Source organism: Drosophila rhopaloa, unplaced genomic scaffold (genome assembly GCF_018152115.1).
Source record: "Drosophila rhopaloa isolate 14029-0021.01 unplaced genomic scaffold, ASM1815211v1 contig_115, whole genome shotgun sequence".
Lineage (NCBI taxonomy): Eukaryota > Metazoa > Arthropoda > Insecta > Diptera > Drosophilidae > Drosophila > Drosophila rhopaloa.
In genome coordinates this window covers 619,770-633,576 of record NW_025334990.1, presented here as the reverse complement: position 1 = coordinate 633,576, position 13,807 = coordinate 619,770, and the positions used below count along the sequence as shown (strand labels likewise).

General features: G+C 39.6%; 5 protein-coding genes across 5 annotated transcripts; 2 read left to right on the top strand and 3 right to left on the bottom strand.

The window, feature by feature from the left end:
• Window positions 1-809: 809 nt before the first annotated feature.
• On the top strand, window positions 810-1,902 carry LOC108051755. The gene is made up of 4 exons (XM_017133968.2): window positions 810-968; window positions 1,026-1,055; window positions 1,591-1,659; window positions 1,724-1,902. Exons 1-4 carry the CDS (start codon window positions 873-875, stop codon window positions 1,799-1,801), a joined length of 273 nt encoding a protein of 90 aa, XP_016989457.1. The 5' UTR covers window positions 810-872; the 3' UTR covers window positions 1,802-1,902.
• Window positions 1,903-2,072: 170 nt separating this feature from the next.
• Window positions 2,073-2,528, top strand: LOC108051754. Its single transcript, XM_017133967.2, has one exon. It carries the CDS (start codon window positions 2,123-2,125, stop codon window positions 2,453-2,455), a length of 333 nt encoding a protein of 110 aa, XP_016989456.1. The 5' UTR covers window positions 2,073-2,122; the 3' UTR covers window positions 2,456-2,528.
• Window positions 2,529-3,197: 669 nt separating this feature from the next.
• LOC108051741 (bleomycin hydrolase) lies at window positions 3,198-4,872 on the bottom strand. Its single transcript, XM_017133955.1, has 2 exons — window positions 4,155-4,872; window positions 3,198-4,097 (listed from the first exon to the last, which is right to left on the bottom strand). The coding sequence occupies exons 1-2, from the start codon at window positions 4,743-4,745 to the stop codon at window positions 3,198-3,200; spliced, it is 1,491 nt and encodes a 496-aa protein (XP_016989444.1). The 5' UTR covers window positions 4,746-4,872.
• A 713-nt stretch (window positions 4,873-5,585) lies between these two features.
• On the bottom strand, window positions 5,586-6,661 carry LOC108051740. The gene is made up of 2 exons (XM_044461012.1): window positions 6,534-6,661; window positions 5,586-6,287 (listed from the first exon to the last, which is right to left on the bottom strand). Exons 1-2 carry the CDS (start codon window positions 6,598-6,600, stop codon window positions 5,635-5,637), a joined length of 720 nt encoding a protein of 239 aa, XP_044316947.1. The 5' UTR covers window positions 6,601-6,661; the 3' UTR covers window positions 5,586-5,634.
• Window positions 6,662-8,151: 1,490 nt separating this feature from the next.
• Window positions 8,152-8,658, bottom strand: LOC108051761. Its single transcript, XM_017133975.1, has 2 exons — window positions 8,540-8,658; window positions 8,152-8,471 (listed from the first exon to the last, which is right to left on the bottom strand). Exons 1-2 carry the CDS (start codon window positions 8,598-8,600, stop codon window positions 8,338-8,340), a joined length of 195 nt encoding a protein of 64 aa, XP_016989464.1. The 5' UTR covers window positions 8,601-8,658; the 3' UTR covers window positions 8,152-8,337.
• Window positions 8,659-13,807: the final 5,149 nt, after the last annotated feature.

The following is a 13,807-nucleotide window of genomic DNA, read 5'->3' as shown; positions in this document are numbered from 1 at the left end:
TTATGAATTTGACACTTTAGGTCATTTTAAATATTAGGTGCTCTATTTGTGCACAAAGGACCGACAAATATAAATATTTATATACTTTCTTATTCCGAACATGTAACAATTTCATACAATGCAAATTGTATTTGGTTGGAACATTAAATATTTTCTACAGGTCTTATTGCATTATAAATACAACATTCAGGACTGCGCCTGTTAAAATAATCCTTTCGAAACGTAAAACGCACGGTCCTTTATCATTTAATTATCCTCTTTGCTCGAAGCTTTAATTTTATTTCCATAATATAAAGACATAAAAACAAGATAATATAAATAAAACGAATGTTTCAGTTGTAATCCAAAAAAATGTAAAGGTAATATACTATATAATAGGATAAAAACGCTATTTTAAGTATCGCTGATTTTTCCTTCCCAACATTTTTAGCAGAAATCTCTAAGCAAAATGCCACAGCTTAGATCTGGAAAGAACATCAAGAGTTAATGATTTTTTTTTAATATAAAAATGTTCTCTCTGTTTTCGTCATGGGGAATAAAATCATGTTGATAGAATCTTTTTAATGCAATAATTTTAAATTTTTCACTCATGCGGCGACTTTGTGTGTTTCATTGTATCTGCAAGATGCATCTTAAACAATAACGATTTAATATCCAATTAACGTGTTTTTGTCTATCGCCTGACATGTATCGGTCACAAATTTACAAGATTCCGGATAGCTCCGCCAACAAGCCAATTAAATGCAATCCCCCAGCGGTATTATCGGGTATATAAAGAAGTCGAACTGGCACCCACCGTACAGCAAACAGCAGCGATTCGTCCAGGGAATTTTCACCATTTTAGTGAGCCGTAAGAACGTGACAGCTCGGAAATGAAGCTATTTTGCGTTGTTTTGGTTATTTACGTTGTGGCTCTGACCCTCTTTGGAGTCGACGGACGTGGCGGGGGCACCACAAACGGAGTGGAGGTGAGTTTCGGTGGTTTGTTGTGACCTATCAACGGGCTTAATCGTCTGTCCTTGCAGGAGCCGAAGTTCGCCGGGATGCTCAGGCGGGTAAGTAAAATAAGGTCATTCTGAAGGCCAACGAATCCTTAGACTCTAAGCCCAAAAAAAAAACCGCCACGGCAGATGAACCAACTCGAATCCTATGAGGCAATGCACTGGCAGCTAATTTGCAGTTTAGCTCTCTTAATTCGAACTATTCACAAATGCTTATATATATAAAGTCCGGTCTTCTCCAGGCTACAAACCACCGCCACCAAAATTTTGAGTAAAAACTTAGTCCCCAAGTAGGAAAAGAGCCATTGTTGAGATATATTACTTAGTTTCACGTCGAATTCTTAATATATCTTGCTTTGAATTTTAACCAAAATGTAACGTATTTCAAATTCTGAATTTATGTCAGTTTTCTTAAGGTGAAGTTAAATTGGTTCGTGCCTTTAAATTTACTTTAAATTAACGTAGATACATTTATAAAAATAGCTTATATTTTGATATTCTGATCGTTGGATTTAGTTTCAGCATATTGCCTGAGTAATTAACTACTTCGTATGTTATCTAAATTTAATGTTGGGTCCCTTTTTTTTAGGCTCGTCGTTATGCCTTGGATGAACACCTGGTAGCCAATGATGCCCCGCCACCACCAGAACATTTCAGGGTTAGTACAGAATAAGCACAAGCCATGGGGATTTCTAATCTATAATGATTCCTTCATCCCACAGCATCGTCGACAGGTTCCTCCTGGTATGCCGCCCCCACCAGACGGTCTTCCAGCACCACCCCAGTTCCTTGTCCTCTAAAGATATCTCTGTGTATAGCATAAGGTTGGGCGCTTGTGCATGTAAAAGGGAACCACATCGAAGCTAATAAAACTAGTTTGAAGCATTCCAAAAATTACAAACATCCCGGTCTCTTTAAGCCATAATCCATAAAGCAGTAAACACTTTTCTGAAAACTAGTAGGCTAATCACCTGATGCAGCTGTTGAAGGGATGGGCCTCCATAATCCTGGTTCAGGTAGAAAGGTCTACCCGATCTACCTGTAGTACCTATTTAAGGATGAGTCAGGACTCCTCAGAAATCAGTTTACATTCAACAACAGATCGTACCACACACATTAAGATGAAGTTCGTAGCCTTTCTCCTGCTGAGCAGCCTCACCATTGCGATGGTTGTGGCATTTCCTGATAACCACGCTGCAGATGTTGGTGTGTCAGATGGTGAGCAGCATGCTGTTTCATTGGCCACTCCAGCAGATGCGGGGTGCTCAGATCAATCGACATCGGCAGACCAGGTCACTAACTGCATACGCCGGCCTCGTCATCTCCTGAGCAAACTGCTCCTGCCAAAAACCGTGGTGGTGCAGCCTGTGATTGTGGAGCGGGTGGTTCCCGCACCTTATTCCGGATATTCGCAACCCTATCCCTACTACAACACGGACAGACGCCTCTGGTAGACGACACTTTAAAGATCTATTCGCAGCACATTTAATAAAATAAAGGACGCCTGGCCTTAAAGCCAAAGATTAATTCTGTTGTTTTTATTTTATGCAAAAGGCAAATTCCTTAGCGCAAATCCCCTAAGTCGAAAACAGTTGCTGCCGTCTTGCTGGCCACTCCTCCAACTCTGCCTTGGAACTCCCTAATGCCTAATTAGGCATGCCGGGCACGTAGGACCGATTCCCGAAAAACTTAGTGAAGGTCGCGCCTCGGTGACGATGACAACAACTGCCACAAAGGAGACAACGTTGCGGGATTTTAAAATAATTTTATACAACCGATTGGCGACTGACACTAAAGTTCGCAGGGAACTCCAAAATGAGCCACTTAAAGTGTTCGTTGTCAGTAGTTCACAGCTTAAGGATCCGTCAGTACATTTTACGTAAGGAAATAACGTATATTGTAATTATTTTCACTAAAGAAGAATGAATAACATTGCTATAAGAAGAAATCGATAATTGGTACTAAAATAATTAAGAAGACATATCATTAGTTTTTATTCTGACTTACTTTTCTTAGAAGTTTCATACATAAGACAAGATGAAAGAAAATATCTTTTATGAAGTGTTTCATATTTGGTGGGTGGCTAACAAAGGAAATGCAATAAATATTTTCCATGAAGTAAAGTAACCAAATCTTTTAAATATACTTAAACCAAATATAAATACGCCGTAAAGATTAGATACAAATCTTTTCTCTTTATTTAAGCAATGCACCCATGGGTTCCCAGGCGGGGAGCTCCTTGAAATGCTGGATTCGGCTGGCATGAAGAACCCCCGGCGGCACGAATTTTTCGTGGACCACAATCTCGAAGGCGTATTCCCTCATCCAGTCTGCGTCCATTGAAACGGCTTTGCTTTTCGCAGATTTCTTCTTCAGTTCCTCATTATCCTTCTTCTTTTTATTGTCACCTTCGACGGCCTCATTAATGCTTAAGGTGGATGACCTACTACCAATAACCGAAGCACCAAATGTGCGGAATTGCACGTGTTGTTTTAGAGAGTCCATTCCAACAGATGTTAGCAGTAGAGCTGCATCTCGTCGCGAGTCTTTGTAGACGAGTCTTTCCGCTTTGGTGAGGGACATGCCCACTTCAAAACCAAAAACCAAGTCAAATTTATGGGACTTAAGGCTCAAAGGCTCAGATTTGCCAGCAAACTGACTGCGAAGGTCGCAGCCCAGCCAAACAGGCTTGCCGCCGGCCAGGGAATCCACAATTATCTGCATTATAACATCCATAGATTGGTTGTTGTACCGGTGCGGCTCACCTCCTATCATATTGGAACTGTGGCTTATCTGGTAGTTGTTCTGGGAACTCGAGGACATCCGAGGATCGTGACCAAGGCAAACGAAGGCGTCCACGTCGACCGTGGATGCCACCAACACCTCGTAAAAGTGCACCGATGTCAAGTTGTTCAGGGACTGGTAGCGTTTCTTGTGGTCGTAGAATGTCCAGTTGAAGACCTCGGGTGGTTCCCCCAGGCAGATGCTCACCACGTTGAAGAGATGCGGAATCATGTCCTGGATGAGTTCGGGCAGCCGGTTGCCATTGCCATTGAAAGTGAACTGGGCATGCAGCATGCTAGCGTACTCATGGAGCTGTGGGATAAGGAAGTTTGTGTATTCATTGTTAACTCGAAGCTCCACCGTACCCACCTTGCTCCTCAGTATCTTGTTCATTTTCCGGATCCGCTGGGTGGACAGATAACATTTCTTGGGCATCACGCCGTACTTCTTGACCAGGTTCACGAACATCTGCCAGTTGCCGCCATCTGGAATCGCATTCTTCATGAGATGCCGAAAGCAGCGTCCATCCAGCGGTTGGCATTGCCTCAGAAGATCGGCCACTGTCCACAGGAAGTAGTTGCATCGCTCCAGCTTGTGCCAGAAAAACAAATGCCCTGCGGATAGCTCAAAGTCTACTGGAAGCGGCATCTTTCTGTCCATTTCCTGGCGCAGAAGGTCCAGACCAGTGCAAATCCAACCGGGACCTCCAGTGGTGGCCTTTCCCTGCGTATCCACATCATGCCATGTTTTTTCGCCGGACACTTCGGAACTCAAGTCCGCCAGAGAACGCAGACACGCGTTTATGGGATCCCGAGCGGTACAAACATTCTGGGCCAGACGATTCTGGGGAGATTCGTAGAAAGCGGTGTACCAGGCGGACCACTGCGATTTGGTCAGCGGAAAGTTCATCTTCGTATCGTGGCCAATTTTCCCATTCAGAATATCGCCAGTGGTTGCCATTAGATAAGTGCAAAAATAGACACTACAAATTTAGACCCTTCGTCTTTTGGTGCTAAATACTACCGGCCTATTTATCGAATCGGATCGAATTGTCGAACGCTTCTGTTGATATACCGACTAAATACAATTTATAGTTCTCTATAAATAAATTTGAATATGTCATTTTTCCCAAGTTCCTTTATAGATAGATGTTTAGTAATTCCATCTAATAGGGTTTATATTATTCTTGTTATAAAATTACTTTTATGTCTAATCGACTTATTTGGTTATTTATGGTAAAATATATTGAACCGGTGAGCCAGAAATGTCGTTGACCAGCCTTAATTTAATTAAGAGCACTGTTGCCATTTATTTGCGTTTAGCTAAGTGAACTTTTACTGCATCACAATTTGTCAATTTGTAGCAGACAAAAGATCAAGGCCACTAATTAAGAATCCATTAAATTGGCTTGGAAATACCAATAATGTGAGACAATGGCCTAGAGCAGGGTCAAGTGGGCCAAGGCCTTTTGGGAAAATCCCTCATCTAAATACCAAGAAGCTCGGTAATTATATTCCAATCGCGAATTGCCCCCAACTGTCTTGGCTGTTCAACTAAGCGTTAGAATTAACAAACCCTAAGCCGGTACGGCAAATTTCCCGCTTATCAATCACATAACCTAAGCTGGGCGGCAATTCCCGGTAATTGACCACACACACTTAAGGCCGCAGGTAGTGTGAATCGAGAGATTATGGCTAAGAGCCCCTCAAGGGTTGGCAGCTAAATTTGCATTTGCCAGGGACTTCAATAGCTCCTGGTTTGGCATATGTGTGCATATCTAAGGTTTGAAGGCGAGACAAATGCTGCAAATGCGCTTTATTCAGAGCGACTCATGTACAATTACTTGGTTCTAGGCGAAAAGGCTGCCCAACTCTGCTTTCAGGTCCTCCATCGTTTTCTGGAGAGTGGCCCTGACTTCGTTTTCGATCCGCTGGGCGTAGTTCTTTGCCTCCGCCTCCAGCTTGTCGCGATTGTCGAAGGAGTAGCGATCACCCAGGAAGGTACGTCCTCCGGTCTTGGCGATCACCGTGTGATCGGCCAGTTCGATGACTATGTCGCCATTGGAGTACTCCACCTGAGCCGGCTGCCCGTTGATATCCACCGTTTCCTTTTCGTTCACACCCGCTGCCTTTGGCTGGAACGTGTACACCTGTCCGTTTTCATTCAGTTCAATAGCTCCGTTTATGATCCGCACACTGCGTCCATTGCTGTTGATGTAACTTCCGTGGCTCTGGTCTCCATAGATGAAGCTGTGCCCATTGCTCTGAATCAAGCTGGAACCCGACTGGCCGTTGATAATGACGTTGCTATTACCCTGTCCGTAATCGCGGGAATCGTCCTCTTCGCTGGAATCAGCGTCCGCAATGATCCTCCGGCCATCCGATCCAATCAAGATCGTTTTCCCATCTGGTCCTTGAATAATCTGCCCTGCTCCGTTGGACAGAAAAGTATTTCCATTGTTTTGGAGAATCGTCTGCTCGTCGGATTGGGGTATTTTTGCAGCTGTAGTTGAAAAAATTAATAAGTTCCACTGTTCAATATCAAGCCATTTAATTTCAACTAATGTTTAAAACAAATTTGTAGAAGAAACAAACATTACTTATTTGCTTAACGCTTGGTATCATAATTTGTTTATTTTCCCAATAAGCATGGGGAAAATGAAGTAAGCTTGAAGGTTAAACAAATTTAACTTGGAGAACTTTCAGCCAAGAGATGCATTCAGGAATTCAAGAAAATATTTGTATTTACCGCTAGCCAGAGAGGCGACGCCGGCCACCAATCCCAATAGAATCCAAGTTCCAGTGCTCGAGCCCATATTGCATTGACTATGGCAACGCCAAGTCAAGTGTCAGCTATTTATACTAGCGCACCAAATATCGGCTCATCACGTCGTCGGCGTTCAATATATTCTATATGATCCGTTCTCAGTGTACTATAGTAACACTCTTCCACACTTGCCGATAAGCCAGGGGAGGAGGTCAGCGGCGCAATTGCCGGGAATTGCCAGCGACGGGTTTGTTTTGTTTACTTGCGGTCGAGCTACAGAGTAACCGATGCACTGAGTCACTGGCTTGCCAATCGACTCCCGATTTTGACGGATCGACTGAGAGCGGAGCGTGTCAAATCGGGAAAGCTTTTGGCCAGGCCAGTAGTACGCACATTTGCCATAAACCGGACAGATGGGCGTGGTGCAATTTGCATTTTGCTGTAGAAAATTAATATAGCACGTGCCGACATTGTTTTGACGGTCAACCAAGGGAATCAGAAATATTCCCATAAAACTGGTTTTCAGCCTTATCAATAATATGGTTATCAGTTCAACGGATTCTGTAAACAAACAACCCTGTAAACGTATATCTATTTATTCTCCATATGTATTGCATTTTGTTAAATATACAGAAACAGTCATAACGAAAATTGATGACAACAGCACAGCGAAATCGATACAAAATCACCAAATTATAGAAAAACAACTAAATGTAAATATTTTTTTCACAATCGTTCCAATGGCTAAGGATATAGTCATTTGATCGCCCAGAATTTTTAACATGATCAGTGTAAACATAGAAATATACGATTCGGAAAGTTGTATGTTCATAGCTTTTACACTGCGCGAATAAACTGCATAAAACTATATGGCCTGTATGGTGGATATATAACAACTATAGGATTGTCATCCGATTTTGATAAAGCTCAATGTATTTGTCCGAAAACACGATATAAACATTATATTGGACAGAAACACGAGAAAAAAACATTTTTTTTTTCGGAAAAAGTTTACAAAATTGACCCGATTGCACCTATAGCTATGATATATAGACGTTTAATCAGATTTAAACATGATCTGCGTACACATATAAATAGACGAATGTGAAAGTCTCTAGCTTTTAAACGGATCTATAGAAAGGAGGTGTAGAAGCAGTCAAACAGACAAACACTAAACTAACCTATGTTTGCTGATCGAAAAAGTTATAGAGTCGAAACTGTCTCCTTCACTGCGCTACAAACTTCTGTCCAAAATTATTATACCCTCTCAAAGAGTATATTAAGAATACCATCTACTGACTGTCCAGTTTAAAAACTAAACAGCATAGTTTATGGACTTATGGCGGCTAACTGTCCATACATGGAAACTTTCAGAAAACTTTTGTCAGTTTAAAAAATTTTGGAAGTCACTCCAAAAAGGCCAAAAACTTGTCTATGTTTTTCACAGTTTAACTTTACCCTTCCACTGTACGAATCTCAAAACTAACTAACAATGTGGACATCAACATAAGATACATTAATTGTCACATGTTTAATTAAACTATCAAGATTTCGTAAGAAAACCAAGTAAAGCAAAGTATTTAAAAGTCGAATGTAGGTATAAGTTATATATATATATGTAAATATATTTATTTGAGTATATCGTTAATAGAGTATTATCATTGGTGTCGACTGAAGTTCTGAGAAAAAACAATTTAAAAACAAAATATTTATAAAGTTATTCATGGATTTACTGGAAAATGCATCACGACTTGGTCGTTGGCGTGGCTTCCACACTTGGTTAAAATTAGTAACGCCACTTGCCGCCATCTGAGTGGTATACTATATTATCGGTGGATTCGTCTCCTCCGCCGTTCCAGGCGGGTCCACCCCTCGGTCGGGAGTTCGAGGCAGGTCCCCAGTTCCACGGGTTGCCATGCACTTCGGGAGTGAAAAATACGAATGACAAATGTATGAGCTATATAAATAGATTTAAATACACCACTCACCACTGAGGACGGCGAAGCAGAGCCAGAGCAAGAGCACCGCGATATGCTGTGTGAGGTACATGGTCAAGGCGAGGAGTTCCAATGACTTAGCATTACATAGACACACTTATTTTATACGGCTCCTATCGCCAAGTCGTTCTCTATCTCTCATTCGATTCGTATCTCTTGGATTGCCTCAGTGGCTCTCTTTCTCAGCCGATGTTTGGATACGTGTGGGGTTCGATAATGGCTCAAGACCAAGCGGCTTATGCATAATGCAACTTTCTGTGCTTTGCACTCTTTCAATTCTCAGTCAAACCCTCGTTCCACCGTAGTCACATACACTCGGAACAAATTTGTACTATATCGTTTATAAACAAAATTATATGGCAGATCGTTATTCTCTGCAGTAGGATATTTAAAACGGCCTTATTTTTCTAAAGGTATTTTTAGAAAAAAAAACTAGGGTTTATTGCCTTTTAAATGGCTCAAAATGTTTTCTTAAATATGAAAATGTTTTTTTCTATACCCTTGCAGAGGGTATTATACAATAGGTATTATTTAAATTTCCGACCCTATAAAGTACATATATATATATTTTTAATCAGCATGACTAGACGAATTGATATAGCCATCTCCGTCTGTTTCTATACCGTTTAGAAGGTCAATTTAAAAGCTGGAGATTTCAAACATTCGCAATCGGATTTTTTGTACATTCTATGGCTGTCATAGGAACAATTAGGTCAAAAATGTTCAATTTCACAGTTTTTTGTTTAATTTGAGCATAAATCCAGTTTTTGGCCAAAATAAGGTATTTTTAGTGCTTATAACCTATTCCTTGAGTTTTGATCTAAATTGGTAAAAAGGCATAAAACATAAATTTAATTATTAAGACATGGCCTGATCTAAAAAAACTTTAAAAAATAAGATCTTTAAAAAATTTACGTTTTTGATCTTAAATGTTTAAAAAGAAAGGAAACCACTTCGGAAAGCCGACGTTTATATACCCTTGCAGATGTTACAAAAATTAATTATTCTTTATTTCATTTAAAGTTTTTAAAACAAAAGTTTTTAAATTTTATTTTTTTGTTTTTTCAGACGTGTACAATTATTTGCCCTGAAGACGGTTGCCGAAGTGCAACCAAAATATATTGGAAAGAAAAAAATAAAATTTAAAAACTTTTGTTTTAAAAATTTTTTCAATTGTTTACCTCGAGCCGAAAAAACTTAAAATAAAACAATCATCAAAGGTCGCTTACAATCATATTCTTTATTTCTATTTCGATTCCTTGTAAGCTTTGAATTGAGTCATCAAGTAGAGATTTTGCTTAGTGTAGACGCACAATAGTCGGGCAATTAAGAAGTTTCGCCATGTGGCTACGTTTCTAATTATTTTCAATTGAATTGCTTTGCTATACGTAAAACTTTTTCCATTGCTAGTGCCATTAAACATATCGTCGAACTGCTCGCTCCCAGCTCGGTGCCCGGCCATTGACATCATCCATGGCCCCAGGCGGTGGGTGTTGGGTGTTGGGTGTTGGGTGTTGGGTGGGCGTTTCGTTGGTGGGTGTCTGTATCTAACCGGCGCTGCATCGGGAAAAGTTAAGCTCTCGCCAAGTCAAGTTTCACAATAAAAATTAAACAGGTATTGCGTTGTTTGTTAATGACAAGTGCTTCGTTGTTGCCGCTCCGTTTGAGTGGCTGTGGATTTGGATTAGGTGGCCAGGAGGTGGAGGCCTCACTGCGGAAAATAAAGCAATTGTAAAGTGGAAAATAAAATGCCAGTGTTAAAAGTTGGGGACCGTTTTAGTAGGGAGTGCAAATTATTGCAGTCAAAGTCTGCATGTTAGTGTGCGTATTGTTGCCATGTTACTCGTAGTTAGGTAAGAGGTTATTAGTTTATTAGTTAGTGCTGAGCTGGAGAATATTTAGTTAGTTGGAGTAGCGAATATATTTTTATTTTCTGTAGTTTTTGCTTAATTTCAGAACTACAAAGTATCAGAAATATATTAAATAATTTCAAGTATCATCAAATTTATTTAATAAAATTCTGAAAATATTCGTTTTCAATTTTCACATACAATAGACAAATTTTAAACAAAATCGTCTTTTACAAGTGCAATTAATGTTCATCTTTTCTATTAATTATGCAGATGTGTTCTATTTGCCCAGAGCTTAATTGAGTATTTTGCTTAAAAGAAATAAACGAAATTATTGATATCAAACTTCATACTGAATTGACCAATAAAGTTATTATAATTTTTATTTCATTGTTTATGAGCATGTACAAGTTTCTCCTCCGCCCCAAAGGAAAGTTTTGTATAAACTGACTTACTTGTTAAATAATTTATTTCATTGTTCTAGCACGTTAGGGCTGTAATTGAATTCAGCCTGTCAAGTTCAGGTTAAGAAGCTTAATGTAACCTCAATGTGTTGCTTTGGCTTTTATTGCCACCCCCAAAATGTTCTTTATTGTATTTATGTGCGACGTACATTAGCCCAACTGCAAACCGAGATCAGAAATGTTTCCAAACGGCGGCAAGATAAACGACTTTGAGACTGAAATACGGCTTGTAGGTTGGCCCATGGATGTCGGTTTCCGTTTTGGACTAGGGGAATTCCCCTACAATCTGCGCCTGGTCAAAGGCAAATCCGTGTTGCTGCTGTTGCTGCTGCAGTGCGAATCGAATCGATTTGATTTTCCAATCAATTAAACTTTATATAAATTGCGTCTGCGATGCTAAATATAACAACAATTGCAAAGCGTAAGCAGCGCCACCAACAACAAACATTTCCACAAAGCACAGAGCTTGAAAATAGCACTAGAGGTATTTGTTCTCTCACTCTGTTTGTTTCTCCCTCTCCTTCCCGCTATCCCTCCCCCTCTCGCTCTTTCTCTAATTCGCTCTCTGTCGCTCTTCAATGTCTCTATCAACGGCTGACTGCACAATCACAAAAAAATGTGTTCAATGGGGGCGATCCCCCTACACTGATATAGAAATCGGGATTTTAAGTCAAGGACTTTTAAAATTAATTAATTCATTATGGAAAACTTAAATTAAGTCAAACATTTTACACCTCGTGAAAAGTATTAAGCGGAAAATGAAACCGTCTCCGGCTATTTAGACTAGATAGATTTGGAGATTGAGCTTTTTAAATATTTAAGGCGGTATATAAAGGCAAACACCTAAATTGTATGATGTGCAACCAAATATTAACTTTAAGAAACAGTAACCTATTGAATTCTGTACAGAAATTAATAAAACATTTTCTTAAGAAATTTGTTATATCCAAAAACATTATATCAGATGCAAAAAAAAAGTAGATAAAAACAAATTTCGAAATTTTATAAAAAAATTTTTTATTTAAATTAGCAATTTAATTTCTTGACCAATTATTCCCAATGCAAAGACAAATATTCTTAATAGAATTTGGACACGAATTGTTCGCAACCAAATTCTTTGTTTTCAAATTTATTCGCTGTGTAAGCTTGTGAGCTGGTGGGGAGAGAGTTGGATCTGTTGGTGGTAAGTTAGGTGGGTTAGGAGACACTGCATATTGCACGACATTGACTGCATTTTCGCATTTGGCAAATGTTTTGTGTGCGATTTTGAAATGCAGACGACGATGGTGGACTGCTGCAGATGACTTGCGACGTGAGCCATTGTTAGAACAGTGTCAAGTGGAGAGGGGGCCAAAGACACGGAAAGTGCATTTGATCAATCGAAAATGGCAACAATCTCAAGTTTTAAAGTACTTGCACAAAGGCAGGTGGTCTTAATGAACACAATTAGCTTAATAAGTAAACAACAACTTGGGGCAAAGTGAGCGTCAGCGAAGCGACATTAACTCAATTATTAAGGCGAGCTTTACTTTATAGGCATTACCTGCAAGAGGATGAGGATTCATTAATGCTAATTGGGTACACAGCCCGGGAATACAAGCACAGATATATACATATAAATATATATATTTGTTATGATCCAGAATAGCAGCACAAGTGTTTTCAAATGTACATGTTGCAGATGTAAATTTATTTACACGGTGCCTAATTTGGTTGTTTAGTGATAGAGGAGGAGCTTTAAGGCAATCTATTCAATCACTTTGAACCAATAAACTAATAAATTAGTTTCTAATTTGATGGAAGCTGATAATAGTTTGCTGTTTATCAGAGATTCAATCGATTTTCATAGAGCAGTGAAGGCGAGTCTGAAGATTCAATAAAAGCTTTCTAAATTGTGCCACGAGACGGTGGGATATTTGCAACCAAATTAATTAGCAGAAAACTACATAATCATTATATGAAGTAATCATACACTTGAATATTGTTAATTCACTGTAAAAGCTTGCACTAAATTATCAAAAGATATCTATAACCATATCCATATCATAATCAACAAGAAAGGAAAGCTAACTTCGGGAGCCGAAGTTGATATACCCTTGCAGAAAATTCTGTAAATTATATTCTCCAAAATTATTCATTAATCAATCCGCCCTATTAAATTTCATAAGGATCGGCCGACTATATCCTATAGCTGTCATATAACTGAACGATTGGAAATGCCATAACTTTGGTGTTTTTAAAGTTAGGAAGTTGGGATTTTTTATGAGTATTAATATAATTTACAGAGTATTCTGCAAGGGTATATCAACTTCGGCTTCGCCCGAATTAGCTTTCCTTTCTTCTTTCTATTAATGTTTGTATTTTTTGTATTGTAGATATTTAAAATTATTTTTATTATAGCGATTTTAATGGAACATCTGCGTAAAGGTAACCCCTAAGAAAATATCATCGACAACAGCCTGACAAAGTTGAGCAATTCTTCTCCATTTTGCGCGATTTTTTCCCCATTTTCTCAATTTTTTACTCCTTTCAGAACACTTTGCACTTGGACTAATTTCAAAGAGCTATATATCAGCCGCTCCCCAGTCACACCATCCGCTTTTCTCCGAAAATTTCACTCTCGCCGCTTGTGGAAGACACCTGTAGACTGGCAACTCTCATACAGCCCACTTCAAGCCCCACTAACCCCTTTTCACGGAAAAAACCTGACAAATGTGCGTCAAGTTACTGGCAACTTATTTTCCACGGCAACGCCCCGTGTCCGTCCGCAGTTTGAACCGAAGTTGAGCAAAAATATTTAACTTGGTGGCAGCGGAATCTTTTATAATTAATTTGCCACTCTGCCGGCTTTTTTAACCGCGTCTCCGCCCGATTCGCCCGTCTCCGCCCGATTCGCCCATCCCCCCCTTCCAGAGTTGGGTGGCGGCTTCATATTTTACCCATTA